The sequence below is a fragment of the Cetorhinus maximus genome, chromosome 13 (genome assembly GCF_964194155.1).
Source record: "Cetorhinus maximus chromosome 13, sCetMax3.hap1.1, whole genome shotgun sequence".
Lineage (NCBI taxonomy): Eukaryota > Metazoa > Chordata > Chondrichthyes > Lamniformes > Cetorhinidae > Cetorhinus > Cetorhinus maximus.
This window is the reverse complement of record NC_135891.1, coordinates 92,452,390-92,468,164: the sequence shown is the minus strand read 5'-3', so window position 1 is coordinate 92,468,164 and position 15,775 is coordinate 92,452,390. Positions and strand designations below refer to the sequence as shown.

The 15,775-nt window shown below is 40.7% G+C and overlaps 1 protein-coding gene across 1 annotated transcript in view; it reads right to left on the bottom strand.

Moving 5' to 3' along the window:
• The window catches only part of timm44 (translocase of inner mitochondrial membrane 44 homolog (yeast)), a 71,542-nt gene that overhangs the window by 19,747 nt on the left and 36,020 nt on the right, over nt 1-15,775 (bottom strand). Inside the window, exons 10-11 of the mRNA XM_078555788.1 lie at nt 4,043-4,093; nt 478-567 (exon numbers count right to left, since the gene is read on the bottom strand). Coding sequence (XP_078411914.1) covers nt 478-567; nt 4,043-4,093 — 141 coding nt within the window. The remainder of the gene's footprint in view (nt 1-477; nt 568-4,042; nt 4,094-15,775) is intronic.

Here is a 15,775-nt window from a genome sequence, read left to right as displayed (position 1 = left end):
CCCGCTCCCCATGCACCATTTGTGTTATTTATTATGAAAATGACAAATGCCCTTAAATGCCCAATTTCAAGGACGTCAACAGGACTTTTGGAATAAATTTTTTAAATGTAGCAACGAACATTAAAACAGTGCTGGTAGACAGATAGATAGAGGGGGATATACAGGTTGATTTACGTTCTGGACATGCCCCTTCATTTGAGGGCCAATGCAAAGAAAAATACTTTCTCTTTCAGGAGTTAACTCACCTGCTATGCATTTCCTGAATTCTTTCTTTTTATTGGGAGTCTGACAATCAAGGTGAGGGATGCTAGTGGTGGGGAATGGAACACATTTTATTTCAGTCACCCAGTGTCAGCATTAAGCACTTCCGAAACACATACAACAGGAACTATAGATACAAAGTAAAGTACCCTATACTCGTGGGCCTGCTGCTGCACAGTGTGAGGGTAAATACTGCTAATGGAGCTAGTTACTTACATCAATATTGTCAATGTCGAGTATCTTGGATCGGAACTGAAGGTTCATGGCCTTGGCCTGTTGGATGGGTTGTGCAAGCTGGCTGTAAGTCTGTTTGTGAGATAAAGAAACACAAAAGTTGACTGTTAAATACCAACCCATTGAACTGTCTGAAGAAGTAGATTGGAATACCATTCAGCCAATGTCTTTGACCTATATAGACTTAAGTTAGAATTCTACTTAAGGTTAACACTCCAGTTTGCAGCCCTGGCAATAGATTTAATGATGCATTCTTTTTATTCCGTGCTCATCTAAGTAAGGTATTGTAGGGTACTATACAGATGCTCTGTAACAGCACCAAATACTTGCAGGTCAGGGGCAGCACAGATTAAATGAAGAGTAAACTTCCCTATATACTTCCCCACCAAGCATTCACAGTTCAGATATAATGCAAGTTAGATACGGAATTAAGCTCCCTCTATAGAGTCCCAACAAAATGTCTCAACTCCAAGTTTAAACTATCCTCTTCCTTACATTTCTCACATTTATCAGCAAAACGATACTAATGCCTGGTGTTCAAGACACGCATAGAACTGCTTCACCCAACTACATTCCTCAGACCATTACTTGCACTATCTACCCTCAATGTCCCTCACTAGGTTACACTGTGAAACACAAGACATATGTTTATTTTCTTACTCAGTCAGGAGGAAAATGGAACCCATAAATATCAGAGTGGAACAATTCAATCACACCTAAACATCATCAGTAGTTAGTTGTGTTATTCAAGAATGCTGATTTATTGTTGCTGTTGAATAAAAATTAAATTATTCCACACCATTAGGTAGGAAAATGACAGAACACTTCCAGAATACACAGCGTGGCACTCAAGTGATGCAGGAGCATCTTATGATACAAGTACTTGGTCTCATTCACTCGACTTATAGCTCCAACATTCACATATATACACACAAAAGCTCCCCATTATTGGCAAAGCTGAACATTAGTGTATCTGCTGTGAAATGAGCTTCACCTTGTACCCTCCACTGACCAGATATAAACTGAGGTCAGTTCATGTAGAGCTTGTTAGAACCAGGGAGCCAGACATGAAGGAGTGTCTGATCAGTAGAGTCAGATAAAGAGGTTGGCAGGTTCCATGGGAAGCAGTGACAGATCATGAGTTGGGTGGAATTTAGGGGGATGGGTGAAGGTTCAGCAGCAAATCAAATGGAGAAAGGAGTGGAATTAGCTGAAACATAAGGAATACAGTATGAGGTGACAGCATTGGGGAAGGCACTTCACCTTTCACCACTAAATTCCAGATGGTCAATGATATTCCACAAGTCAATCCATTTGCTCAGGAATCCTGACAATTAAATGTGCTTCTGGAAAGGATTCAAAAGATAGAGTGAAAATGGGGTGAGGAATCTAGGAATATGCAGAGAAGACAGACAAGGTAAGGCTGAAGGATGTAGGTGAGGTTAGGGAATATGAGAGATGAGACTGGTCTATGAAAAAGGGTCATCCTAGTTGGGCCTAACAGCGTTACCAATTCTCAATGATTTTATCTTGCTGTTCCTCCAGTCGATCCAAATCTTATCTGCCTTTCAGGTGAGATGTCAAACCAAGACCTCATGCACCTGTTCGGGTGACATAAAAGATCCTATAGCATTGTCTGAAGAATAGTAGCATGGACACAATTTCAAAATAAGTGGGAAGCCACTTAGGATCAAGATGAGGAGAAATTTTTTTACTTGAAGGGTTGTGAATCTTTGGAATTCTCTACTCCAGAGGGCTGTGGAAGGTCAGTCATTGAGTATGTTTAAAGCAGAGATTGACAGATTTCTAAATACCAATGACATAAAGGAATAAGGGGATAATGTGGGAAAAAGGAATTGAAGTGGATAATCAGCCATGATAGTATTCAATGGCGGAGCAGGCTCGATGGACTGAATGGCCTACTCTTAACTCCTATGTTCTCCAACGAGTCCTGGCCAACATTCCTCTTTCAAATACAAAAACAGATTACTTGGTTAGTTGTTCATTTGCTGTTTGTGAGACTTTGCTCCACACAAACCTACATAAGTAAGTGAATTTAGCTCAAAATTCATTGACTGTGAAGACCTTTGGGGTGTCAGAATGCGAACGTTATGTTACAAATAAAACTTCTTTCTTTTCTTTGTACTAAATTAAATTGCTCACCAGATATTCCAAGACTCCAATAGCTCAGGTTCCCAAAATAATCCAAAAAATCACAAGGGGCTATTAGAGGCAACTGCTGCAGCCCAGGACAATTAATTACCAGGGGCTGTGTGTGCATCCACCAGAGTTTCGGTGCTGAGTAACAGCAAACAAGCTGGAGAAAGTAAATTATTTCTAAACACCCCCTCCTACTGTACTTGTTACCAAATCGCATCCTCCAGTTCCAACATACAGAGCAATCTTAAATGTCCAAATTCCCTGAAGACTGAGTTGCTATCAAAAGGTAATCACAAACACTCCAACATTAGATTGTTTCCTGCAAACACAACAATTCCTTTCTCTGCAGGCAACAGAAACATGCACCTTATTAGCAAAGGTGATTCACATTTGACAAGCTCATTATGCGAACAATCGTATTTCCGATCTTACTTTCACACAAACTGCATCCGCTTAGTGACATACACCAACTGTCAACCTAACTGCACACTAAATTAAAAATAAATCTTCACAAACATTTCAATAATGGGATAATTAACAGGAGGCTGGCATTTTTTGAATTCCTCTTTCTTCCTCACCTTCCCTGAAGGTGGGTGGAGGTTCAGCAGCAAATCAACTGCAGAGAGTGGAATTAGCTGAAACAAAAGGGATAGGGTAAGAGGTAATAGTATTAGGGGAAAGTTCCTCATCCTTCACCAACAAAATGAAATTTCAGGTGGTCAATGATATTCCACAAAACCACCCAGTTTCTCAGAAAAGTCGACAATTATATGCTTTTCTGGAAAAGATGAAAAAGATAGAGAGAAAATGGGAATATAGGAATATGGCAAGCTCGATAAGGCTGAGGGACGTAGGTAAGGTTGGGAATATAGTAAAATCCAGGGAGATGAAGCTGGTTCATGAAAAGGTCCAGCCTAGATGGGCCTAATAACGCTGACAATTCTCATGATTTTATCATCCTGTTTTTCCAGTCAATCCAGGTTTCACTGTCTGCCTTTCGGGTGAAATGACTCTTGTTGGATTCTATAGGTGCCTCTGGTAACTTTTCCCATACCTGCAGGACATTCAGACATGACTGTCTAATTCCGTCTCCATACAATGTTCACACAAACTCACTTTCCAGCAGGAGTCACTGGATTGTGATCATGAGGTTGGAGGAAACGCTGACTGATTTTTCCCACTCATTTAAATCCACAGGAGCATTTTTTTTGTTCTCTCGGCTGAGATTAGCTAAATCAACCCTGTCCAGAAGTTGAATCTTAAAACTTTCCTGCCCTGTAGGGCTCAACAACTTACTGGATAAATACAGTCATTGGAGAGCGTTCTTATTCTCTTTTACATGAAAAGAAATTGCAAAGGAAGAGATTCAGTTAACCAAAATACATACTGCTTCGTAACACCAATCCTTCAGAACTTCTAGTTCACCTCTCATGATGGCCTGCAAGACAAAACAGAATTTCAGTCAAAGTTTCTCTTCATTTGCTCCAAGGATTTCTCAATGAGCCAAACAAACACAATTCGATCTCATCAACATTGTAAGGGAATCGGTCTCTTAATGTAGCTGCTCAAACAGGTGATTCATTTAAAGGTTTTGCTCTCTAATTGCAGATTCCCCATCAATAATTAATCAGCAATGATGGTATAATTGTAAATCGCCAGTTAGGGCAGCACTGTTCATTCACCACAACAAGCGACTGGTTGCTTAGGTCACTCATAACACCAGCCAGAAATAAATTAAACTTTGTCCAACTAACTCCACAGTACAAATTATAATAGAATAATGGATGCACAGGAAAAATTTCCAAGCCTGCTGGTAGCAGTTCTAGATTACTCCAAGCTCATTTTTGTTATGTACTGAACTACCTGGATTCCTCAAGATCATTCCAAAATACTCACTATTCTCTGAACAGCTCACCCCATGATTCACAGCATGAGGGTATATAAGTAATTCAGCCTCAGTCTCCATTTTCATATAACAATGACAGTTATTTAAAAAATATTTGTGTAATACTCTCTTTCACTTATGTAATCCAACCAATAATTTAGCAGAAACCTTAATTGGAAAGTATTTTATTGTATGAGGGAGAATATGGCACAGCCTACAAATGAATTTGACCTTAAGCATTAACTTTACATTCAATAATGAACATCTGAACATGGAACAGAAAATACAACCAGGTTTGGGGGGGCGGGTGTGGCTGAAGATGTACATTGAACTTAAGCTAATGCAACTCAGTTAAATGCAAGTGACTAGCTCATAAATGTTAACAGTGGGTCTGTTCATTGAACTGAAATCACATCAGGTGAGGGTTGTCTTTCGTGAACAGTCACATGACAGTTATGTTTGCACTACAGAGAAGTTCAACAAAGATTTCAAAAGGGCAGATAATGCCTGATCAGCCACATGGACATTTTTGAAGAAGGACAAATGATAAAGAAAATGTGGTTCATATGGCATTTAAAAAAGTGTATGTGGTTCATATGGCATTTAAAAAAATGTTTTGTAAGGTACCACCTAAGAGGCTATTGGCAAAGAGAGTATCACATAGAATTGAGTAGAATATGGCTACATGAATAGAAAGATATTTAGAGCAGAAAATAAAGAGCCGACAAAGGCACTTTCCTGAACTGGAGGAATGTGATGAGTATTCCATGGAAACCCATGCTGAAACTGCTCTTACTTACTACGTAAATAAAGCACCTTGATTTAGGAATTAACGGGAAAATACTGAAATTTGCTGGACAATACTAAATTGATGGGCGGTGGCAAATTATGATGACCATGATGAAAGATTGCAAAAAGACACAGATAGTCTTGCAGGATGCGCAGATAAGCGGCATATGCAATTAAATCAGAATTTTTGGAGAATAGGGAAAAGAAATGCCTCAAATGGTACAATCCTAAAGGGAGAAGATACACAGAGAAGATGCGCAGATACGCAGGTCATAAAGGAGGCAGCACAAATGTTTAGAGTCATAAAAATGCAACTAGAAACTTCTGTTTTGTATCCAGACAACATAAGAAAATAAGAAATAGGAGCAAGAGTATGCCATGTGGCTTGAGCCTGTTCTGCCATTCAATATTATTGTTGATCTGATTGTGGCCTTAACTCCATTTTCCTGCCTGCCCCCATAACCCTCAACTCCATTGTTGATCAAAAGTCTGCCTAATTCAGATATATTCAATGACCCAGCCTCCACTGCTCACTGTAGAAGAGAATTCCAAAGGCTAACAACCCTCAGAGAAGAAATGTTTCCTCATCTCAGTCTTAAATGGGAGACCCCTTATTTTTAAACTATGATCCCTAGTTCTAGATTTCCCCCACAGCAGTGTGGGGAGAACATCCTCTCAGCATCTACCTTATCAAGTCCCCTCAGAATTTTACATTTCAATAAGATCACCTCTGATTCTTCTAAACTCCAATGAGTATAGGCTAATTTCTTAATAAAACAACCCCTTCACCCCAAAAATCAGCCAAGCAGACCTTCTTGGAACTGATTCCAATGCAAGCATATCCTTCCTTAAGTAAAGAGAATGAAACTGCACACAATTCTCAAGGTATGGTCTCACTAAAGCCCTGTACAGTTGTAACAAGACTTCCCTACTTTTATACTCCATCATCCTTACAATGAAAGCCAACACTCCATTTGCCTTCCGAATTACTTGCTGTACCTGCATGCTAACGTTTTGTGTATGAAGACAACCCAGATACCTCTGCAGTCTCTCTCCATTTAAATAACATGCTCTTCTATTCTTTTAACCAAGTGGACAACTTCACATCTTCCCATATGATACTCCATCTACCAATTTTTGCCCACTCACTTAACCTATCCTACATCACTTTGCAGACTCCTCGTATCCTCCTCACAACTTGCCTTCTACTTTTGTATCTTCAGCAAATTGTTTATAATACAGTCAGTCCCTTCATCCAAGTCATTAACATAGATTGTAAATAGTTGAAGCCCCAGCACCAAGCCCTGTGACACTCAACTAGTTAGTTTGCCATCCTGAAAATGAATCATTTATCTTGACTGTTTCCTGTTCATTAGCCAATCCTCTATCCATGCTAATATATCACCTTAAAAAACCATGAGCTCTTATCTTGTGTAGTAGTAACCTTTTATATGGCACTTTATCGAGTGCCTCTGGAAACCCAAATACACTACACCTACTGGTTCCCTTTATCCAGCGCTAGTTACATCCTCAAAGAACTTTAATAAATTTGTCAAACACAATTTCCTTTCACAATACCATGTTGACTCTGCCTGATTGTATTGTGATTTTCTAAATGTCCTGCTGCTACTTCCTTAATGAGTTCCAGCATTTTCCCAATGACAGATGTTAGGCTAACTGGCCTATAATTTTCTGCTTTTCGTCTCCCTCCATTCTTGAACAGAGGTGTTACATTTGCAGTTTTCCAATCCGTTGGGACCTTTCCAGAATCTAAGGAATTTTGAAGATTACCACCAATGCTTCCACTATCTCTGCAGCCATTTGTTTTAAGGCCCTAGGATGCAGGCCATCAGCTCCAGGGGACTTGTCAGCCTTTAGTCCCATTAGTTTTCCCCAATACTATTTCTCTAGTTATTATGATTGTTTTAACTTCCTCCCTCCCTTTTGCCTCTTGGTTTTCCACCATTCTTGGGATTCTTTTTGTCTTCTGTTGTGAAGACTGGCACAAAATGCATGTTCAAAGACTGCCATATTCCACAGTTTGATCATTTAAGGGACCAATGCTTATTTTAATTACTCTTTCCCTTTTTATATACCCGTAGAAGTTTTCACCATCTGTTTTGATATTCCTTGCTAGTTTTCTCTCATACTCTAATTTTCCCCCTTTATTTTTTAGTCATCCTTTGCTGGTTTCTAAAAATTTCCCAATCTTTTGGCCTGCCACTAATCTTCTTAGCATTGTAAATCTTTACTTTCAATATATCATCATTAACTTCCTTAGGTATCCACAGATGGTGCATCCTTCTGAGTCATTCTTTCTCAACAGAATGTTATCTTTAAGTCAAGTCATGAATTATCTCCTTAAATGTCTTCCACTGTTTCTCTACCGTCTTACCTTTTAACCTATTTTCCCAGTCTTTGGTCAACTCTACCTTCATACCCTTGTAATTGCCTTTATTTAAGTTTAAGATGCTAGTTTTAGAACCACATTTCTGATCCTCAAACTGAATGGGAAATTCTATAATTTTATAATCAGCATTGCCAAGAGGATCCTTTGCTATGAGGTCATTAATCAATCTCTTCTCATTACACATTACCAGGTCTAAAATAGCCTGCTCCCTGGTTGGTTCCAGAATAAATTGTTTTAAGAAGCTGGCCCGAATAAACTATATGAACTCATTCCCCAGACTACCTTTGCTAAGGAGGCGGTGGTGTAGTGATATTGTCACTGGGCTAGTAATCCTGAGACCCAGGGTAATGCTCTGAGGACTCGGGTTCAAATCCCACCATGGCAGATGGTGGAATTTGAATTCAATCAATAAAAAGAACCTGGAATTAAGTCTAATGATGACCATGAAACCATCGTTAATTGTCCTAAAAACGCATCTGGTTCAATAATGTCCTTTAGGGAAGGAAATCTGCTGTCCTTATCTGGTCTGGTCTACCTGTGACTCTAGATCCACAGCAATGTGGTTGACTCAAGTGCCCTCCGAAACATCCTAGCAAGCCATTCAGTTGTACCAAACCACTAGAAAGTCAATAATAAGGAATGAAACTGGACAGATCAGCCAGCATTGACCAAGGCACCAGAAACAATAACTGCAAACCCAGCCCTGTCAACCCTGCAAAGCCCTCCTTACTAGCATCTGGGGGCTTGTGTCAAAATTGGGAGAGCTGCCTCACAGACTAGTCAAGCAACAGCCTGACATAAGTCATACTCATGGAATCATACGTTACAGATAATGTCCCAAACTCCACCATCACCATCCCTGGGTATGTCTGACCCACCAGCAGTACAGGCCCAGCAGAGATGGCAGCACGGTGGTATACAGTCGGGAAGTAGTTAACCTGGGAGTCCTCAACATCGACACTGGGCCCCGTGAAGTCTCATGGCATCAGGTGAAACATGTGCAAGGAAACTTCCTGCTGACCGCCCCCCACAGCTGATAAGTCAGTACTCCTTCGTGTTGAACAGCACTTGGAGGAAGTACTGAGGTGGCAAGGTTGCAAAATGTACTCTGGGTGGGGGACTTTAATGTATATTACCAAGAATGGCTTGGTAGCACCACTACAGACCAAGCTGGCTGAGTCCTAAAGAACACAGCTGCTAGACTAGGTCTGCAGCAGGTGGCTTGTGAACCAACAAGAGGGAAAAACAGACTTGACCTCATCCTCACCAACCTACTTGCTGCAGATGCATCTGTCCATGACAGTATCAGTAGCAGTGACCACCGTACATTGAGGATACCTCCGTAGTGTTGTGTGGCACTACCACCCTGCTAAATGGGGTAGATTTCGAACAGATCTAGCAGCTCAAGACTACAAAGCCATGAGGCACTGTGGGCCATCAGCAGTAGCAGAATTGTACTCAACCACAATCAACCACCTCATGGCCTGGCACATCCCTCACTCTACCATTACCATCAAGCCAGGGGATCAACCCTGGTTCAATAAAGAGTGCAGGAGGGCATTCTAGGAGCAGCATCAGGCATAGCTAAAAATGAGGCATCAACCTGCTGAAGCTACAACACAGGAATATTTGCGTGCCAAACACCAGAAGCAGTACATAACAGACAATGCTAAGCGATTCCACAACCAACAGATCAGATCTAAGCTCTGCAGTCCTACCACATCCAGTCGTGAATGGTGGTAGACAATTTAAAAAAACACTGGAGGAAGAGATTCCACAAATATCCCCATTCTCAATGATGGGGAGCCCAGTACATCAATGTAAAATATAAGGCTGAAGCATTTGCAACAATCCTCAGCCAGAAGTGTTGAGTGGATAATCCATCCAATCTCCTCCTGAGGTCCCCAGCATTACAGATGCCAGTCTTCAGCCAATTCAATTACTTCCACGTGATAGCAAGAGACAGCTGAAGGCACTGGATAGTGCAACGGCTATGGGCACTGACAATGTTCTAGCAATAGTACTGAAGGCTTGTGTTCCAAAACTTGTCATGCCCCTAGCTGTTCCAGTACAGCTACAACACTGCCAACTACCCGGTAATGTGGAAAATTGGCCAGGTATGTCCACAAAAAGCAGGGCAAATCTAACCTGGCCAATTACTGCCCCATCAGCCTACTCTTAATCATCAGTAATTATTGCTTAGCAATAACCTGCTCACTGCTGCTCAGTTTGAGTTCCACCAGGGTCACTCAGCTCCTGACCTCATTGCAGCCTTGGTTCAAACATGCACAAAAGGGCTGAACTCCAAGGTGAGGAGAGAGTGACTACATTTGACATCAAGGCAGCATTTGACTGATCAAGGAGCCCTGGCAAAACTGGGGTCATTGGGAATCAGTGGGAAAGCTCTCCACTGGTTGGAGTCGTACCCAGTACATAGGAAGGTGGCTGTGGTTGTTGGAGGTCAATCATCTCAGTTTCAGGACATAAATGCAGGGGTTCCTCAGGGTAGTGTCCTAGGCCCAACCATCTTCAGCTGCTTCATCAATGACCTTCCTTCCATCATATTGTCAGAAGCAAGGATGTTCGCTGATGATTGCACAATGTTCAGCACCATTCACAACGACTCAGGTGCTGAAGCAGTCCATGTCCAAATGCAACAAGACCTGGACAATATCCAGGCTTGGGCTGACAAATGCAAGTAACATTCGTGCCACACAAGTACCAGGCAATGACTATCTCCAACAAGAGAGAATCTAACCATCGCCGCTTGACATTCAATGGCATTACTATCGCTGAATCCTCCACTTTCAACATCCTGGGGATTACCATTGACCAGAAACTGAACTGGACTAGTCATATAAATACTGTGGCTACAAGAGCAGGTCAGAGCCTAGGAATCCTGCGGTGAGTAACTCACGTCCTGACTCTCCAGATCCTGTCCACCATCTACAAGGTACAAGTCAGGAGTGTGATGGAATACTCTCCACTTGCCTGGATGAGTGCAGCTCCAGCAACATCCAAGAAGCTTGATTCCATCCAGGACAAAGCAACCCACTTGATTGGCACCCCTTCCACAAACATTCACTTCCTCCACTACCAACACACATTGGCAGCAGTGTGTTTTATCTACAAAATGCACTACAGGAACTCAGCAAGGCTCCTTAGACAGCACCTTCCAATCTCACAACCGCTATCATCTAGAAGACAAGGGCAGCAGGCACATGGGAACATCATCACCTGGAGGTTCCCCTCCAAGCCACTCACCATCTTGACTTGGAAATATATTGCTGTTCCTTCACTGTCGCTGGGTCAAAATCCCAGAACTCCCTCCTTAAACAGCAGTGGGTGTACCTGCGCCACATGGACTGCAGTGGTTCAAGATGACAGCTCATCACCACGTTCTCAAGGGCAATTAGGGATGGGCAATACTTGCCAGCGATGCCCACATCCCATGAATGAATTTTTTAAAATTGATTTGTTCAATCTATATGAGGCTTAAAATTTCCCATTATAATTTCAGTAGCTTTCTGCAATTATTTATTTGACAATTTACACCTTGCAGTCTAATTGTCTCTAGTTTAATTAAATTAGCCACACACACAGAACCATGCACACACATAAACATAAGCCTGTTGTAAAGTATCCTATTAGGAAAAATATGATAGTTTGGCACCTCCATCCTTGTGGAAAACCAACTGCCATAATTTTAAAAGATGGTTTCATTTTCTCAGCCCATTTTACCATGCTTACTATATTTATCTATATAACAAAACTATTACACTACCAGGTACATGCATTAACATAGCAATATATACAAAGCCCTTGTATCAACAGAGGTTATTTCAGTCCAGCATCCACACTTCAAATGTTCAATCTCTTTTGAACTTTAAGCTCTTGACAACGTATCCGGAATTAAATTTTCTCATCCAGCCACACGTATAATCTCTAAATTAAATCGTTGCAGTAATAAACTCCATCTGAACAGTCTTGCACATCGGTCTAGAAATTTGTCCAGAAATTTTAAAGGATTGTAGTCTGTATAAACAATTGTTTCTGAAGAACTGCTTGCAGCATAAACCTCAAAATGCTGCAATGCTAACACTAGACCTAAAATCTCTTTTTTGATGGTTGAGTATCCCTTCTAGCTTCCAGCTTCCATGAAAACTATCCCACCGGCTTTTCAATTCCTGTTTCGCCTTCTTGTAACAACACAGCACCAATACCCAAATCACTTGCATCAATTGCCAACTTAAACTGCTAGGCATAATTAGGAGCCGACAAAACTGATGTAGTCATCAACACAGTTTTTAAACTGTCGAAAGCATTTTGACACTCCTGTGTCCATTGAAATTTCTTGTTCTTTTTTAGTAGTTTAGTCAATGGAACAACCACACTAAAATTTGGTACAAACTTCCACTAAAATCCACTCGTGCCCAGAAATCTCAAAAATTCCCGTTTTGTTGTAGGCACTGGGAAATTCACGATGCCTTTTACTTTCACATCTCTTGGGGCCACCTGATCATGTCCAATGGTATGTCCTTGATATGTAACATGCACTTTTGCAAATTCACTCTTAGCCAAGTTCACCCCCAAACTAGCTTCTTGCAGTCAATCAAACAGTTCTTTCAGATGTTGTAAATGCTCCTCCCACATTTGACTGAAAACTACCAAGTTGTCAATATTATCAGCACAATTGCTCAGTCCTGCAATTACTTTGTTAGTCAGTCTTTGAAATGCTACTGGTGCATTCTTCATACCAAACGGCATAACTTTAAACCGATATAGTCTATCTGGCATTACAGAAGCTGATATCTCTTTTGCTCTTTCTGATAATGGTGCTTGTCAATGTCCTTGCAGCAAATCAATCTTTGTGATAAACTCTGATAGTCCCAATTTCTCAATACAATCTTCCAACCGTGGAATAGGATATGAATCCGCTTTTGTCACTGCGTTTACTTTTCGATAATCCACACACAGTCTTTTGTGTTTTCCACCCGGTTTTGGCACCATCACAATAGGTGAACTCCCGTTACTGCAACTATACTCTGTGATGTCATTCTGAAGCATGAATTCAATTTTTTTTGTGTTTGAGTTAATTTTACTGGATTTAATCTATAAGGATGTTGCCTTATTGAAACCAAATCTCCCACATCGACATCATGTGTAGCTAAATTTGTTTTCCCCAGCTTATTCCCACAAGTAGCTTTCTGTGACAGCAATAGCTTTTCCAAATCACTGACACTTGGCTGGAAGGTAATTCAATACTACGTTTAAATTTTTAAGTATCCCCTCATTGTTCAATTTGATTAGAGGAAAATGAATTTCAGAATCCTTAATTTCTACCTCTTTCTCTTTATTTACCATTACCAATCCCTCCTTTTGGTTATCCTCCCTGTCAAAGTACTTTTTAAGCATATTTACATGACACACCTTCTGCTTCTTTCTTCGAGCTGGACTATTTATTAAATAATTTACTTCATTCAGCCTCTTTTCAATCCTGTAAGGCCCACTAAACCTTACCTTTAATGGTTCACCTGACACTGGTAGCAAAACAAACGCCTTATCTCCAACAACAAAACTACGAGCTTTTGCCCTCTTATCTGCATTTGTCTTCATCACCTGCTTTGGTATCTTTAAATGTTCCTTAGTTAACTCACATGCTCTGTTCAATCTTTCTCTGAATTTTGTCACATAATCCAGGAGAGTAGTTTCTGAACCACTAGTTTCTCCTGAATCAACTTAAATGGTCCCCTTACTTCAAAAAGACTAAGTCCTGTCGATGCATTAGGGGCATCCCTAATAGCAAATAACAAGAATGGAATCCCCCGATCCCAGTCCTGTGGGTAGTCTTGACTATAAGCTTTCATCATAGCTTTAAAGTTTGATGCCATCTCCCTAAAGCACCTTGTGATTCAGGATGATAAGCTGATGACTTAAGCTGTTTTATCCCCAGGCTGTTCACTACTTCCTTAAATAGCTGTGACGTGAAATTTGAACCCTGATCCGACTGTATTTCTTTTAGTAACCCATATCTTGTAAAAAAAAAAAATTTGGTCAACTCCTCTATAATTCTCTTTGCTATAATATTTTGTAAAGGTATCGCTTCCGGAAATCTAGTAAACACATCCATGATTGTCAGCAAGTGCTGATTTCCACATACGGCCTTAGAGAGGGGCCCTACACAATCAATCAAGACCCTAGTAAAAGATTCCTCAATCGCTTGAATCGGAATTAAAGGTGCAGGTTTAATCACTGCTTGAGATTTTCCTGTCACCTGACATGTATGACATGTTCTACAGAAATTGACTATATCTTTATGCAGTCCAGGCCAATAATAATGTTTTTGTATTTTCACCTGAGTTTTCCTAATTGTTACATGTCCAACTTTGGAATTTCATGAGCTACTCTCAAAATTTCATTTCTGTATCCAGGTGGTATAATTATTTAATGTGCTACCACCCGCTTCTCATCTGCTGGAATATGAGACGGTCTCCACTTCCTCATTACCTTTAAGGTAATAACATTCTGGAAAACATTTTCCCTCTGTTTCCGAATAAGCTGTCTGATATAATTTCTTTATTCGTGACTCCTTCTGCTGTAACTCTACCAATTTCACTGAGCTAAACTCTTTCACCTCATTCTCCTCAACCTTCTCTTCCTGCACTATCTTTTCAAAAACAGATCCAGCTAATTGGATGTCAACATCCTTTCCCTGACTTTTAGATTCCTCCTCTTCCTGTTTCAACCTGTGAGTTTGTGATCTCATTACTATACAATCTAGAGACAATCCAGGATGTTCTTTCTGCAGCATCTCTGTTAAATGCATCGCCACAAGCTGCCAGGCTACAGTAGGCATCACCAACATCTGTGACCCAGCTATATCATTACCTAAGATAAATTGAAACCCTGCAGCAGGCACTTCTTCCACTACTCCAACAATCACTTCACCCGTATTCAACTTACTCTTTAAATTTACCTTCCACAATGGAATAGGTTTAGTATCTTTGTTTATGAATTCCACTTATTACCACTCTTTCCTGCAATACTCCCTCTGGACAACAAATAGCACTATCCCATAACATTAAGGACTGACTAGCCCTTGTATCCCATAAAATTTAAACATATTTTCCTGCTCCACCCTATACACATGGAAAGACTTTCCCTTTGCACACAAAATCTTTAAACATTTCTGTAACCTGCCCTTCAGAACTCCCTTGGGTAAATTATGAACACACTCCCACTTCTTTACCTACCACGGATTCTTCCTGCTCCACCTGTACACAAAACAGTGGTTTTGCTTGCCCCTGGATTTTAGAACCCACAGTACTCTCATTTCCAGAGCTTTTCTGTGTTCCAACTACTGGAATAGGTTCTCCCTGTAAATTCCAAAACACTGGCCGGGATTTTCTGGTCCCGTTGCGGGCAAGGTGGCGCCCCAGCCAAAAGTCCATTGACTTGCAGCGGGACCAGAAGATCCCGGCGGCGGGCAGGTGCGGAAAATCCCACACATTGACTCTGTGTGCCCCACCTTATTACAGTGAAAACAGTTAAGTTTTCAAGTGTCGCTTCTACCCTCAGCACCTTCCTTTTTGGTCTGAGGAGAAACTTACTGAAAATTTCCAGCTGCTCCTTGTCTTCCCTACCTTCCCTCCTTTCACCTTCCCACTTTCTATCCTTCTCAGATTTAAAAGGGTGTTGGAAAAAAGATTTAGATCTTTGGACTAGCTCATAATCATCAGCTATCTCTGCTGCTTGCCTGTTCGTTTTAATCCTCTGTTCTTCCACATGAGTTCTAACTAATGAAAGAAGTGAATCTTTAAATTCTTTCAAAAGAATTACTTCTCTAAGGGCTGCATATGCTGTCTCTGCCTTTAATGCCTGCATCCACTGGTCAAAATTACTTTGTTTTACTCTCTCAAACTCAATACAAGTCTGACAAGGCCGTTTCCTTATATTCTGAAATTTCTACCTGTACATCTCAGGAACCAGCTCATTTGTACCCAAAATAGCCTTTTTTTACTGCATCATAATCCACC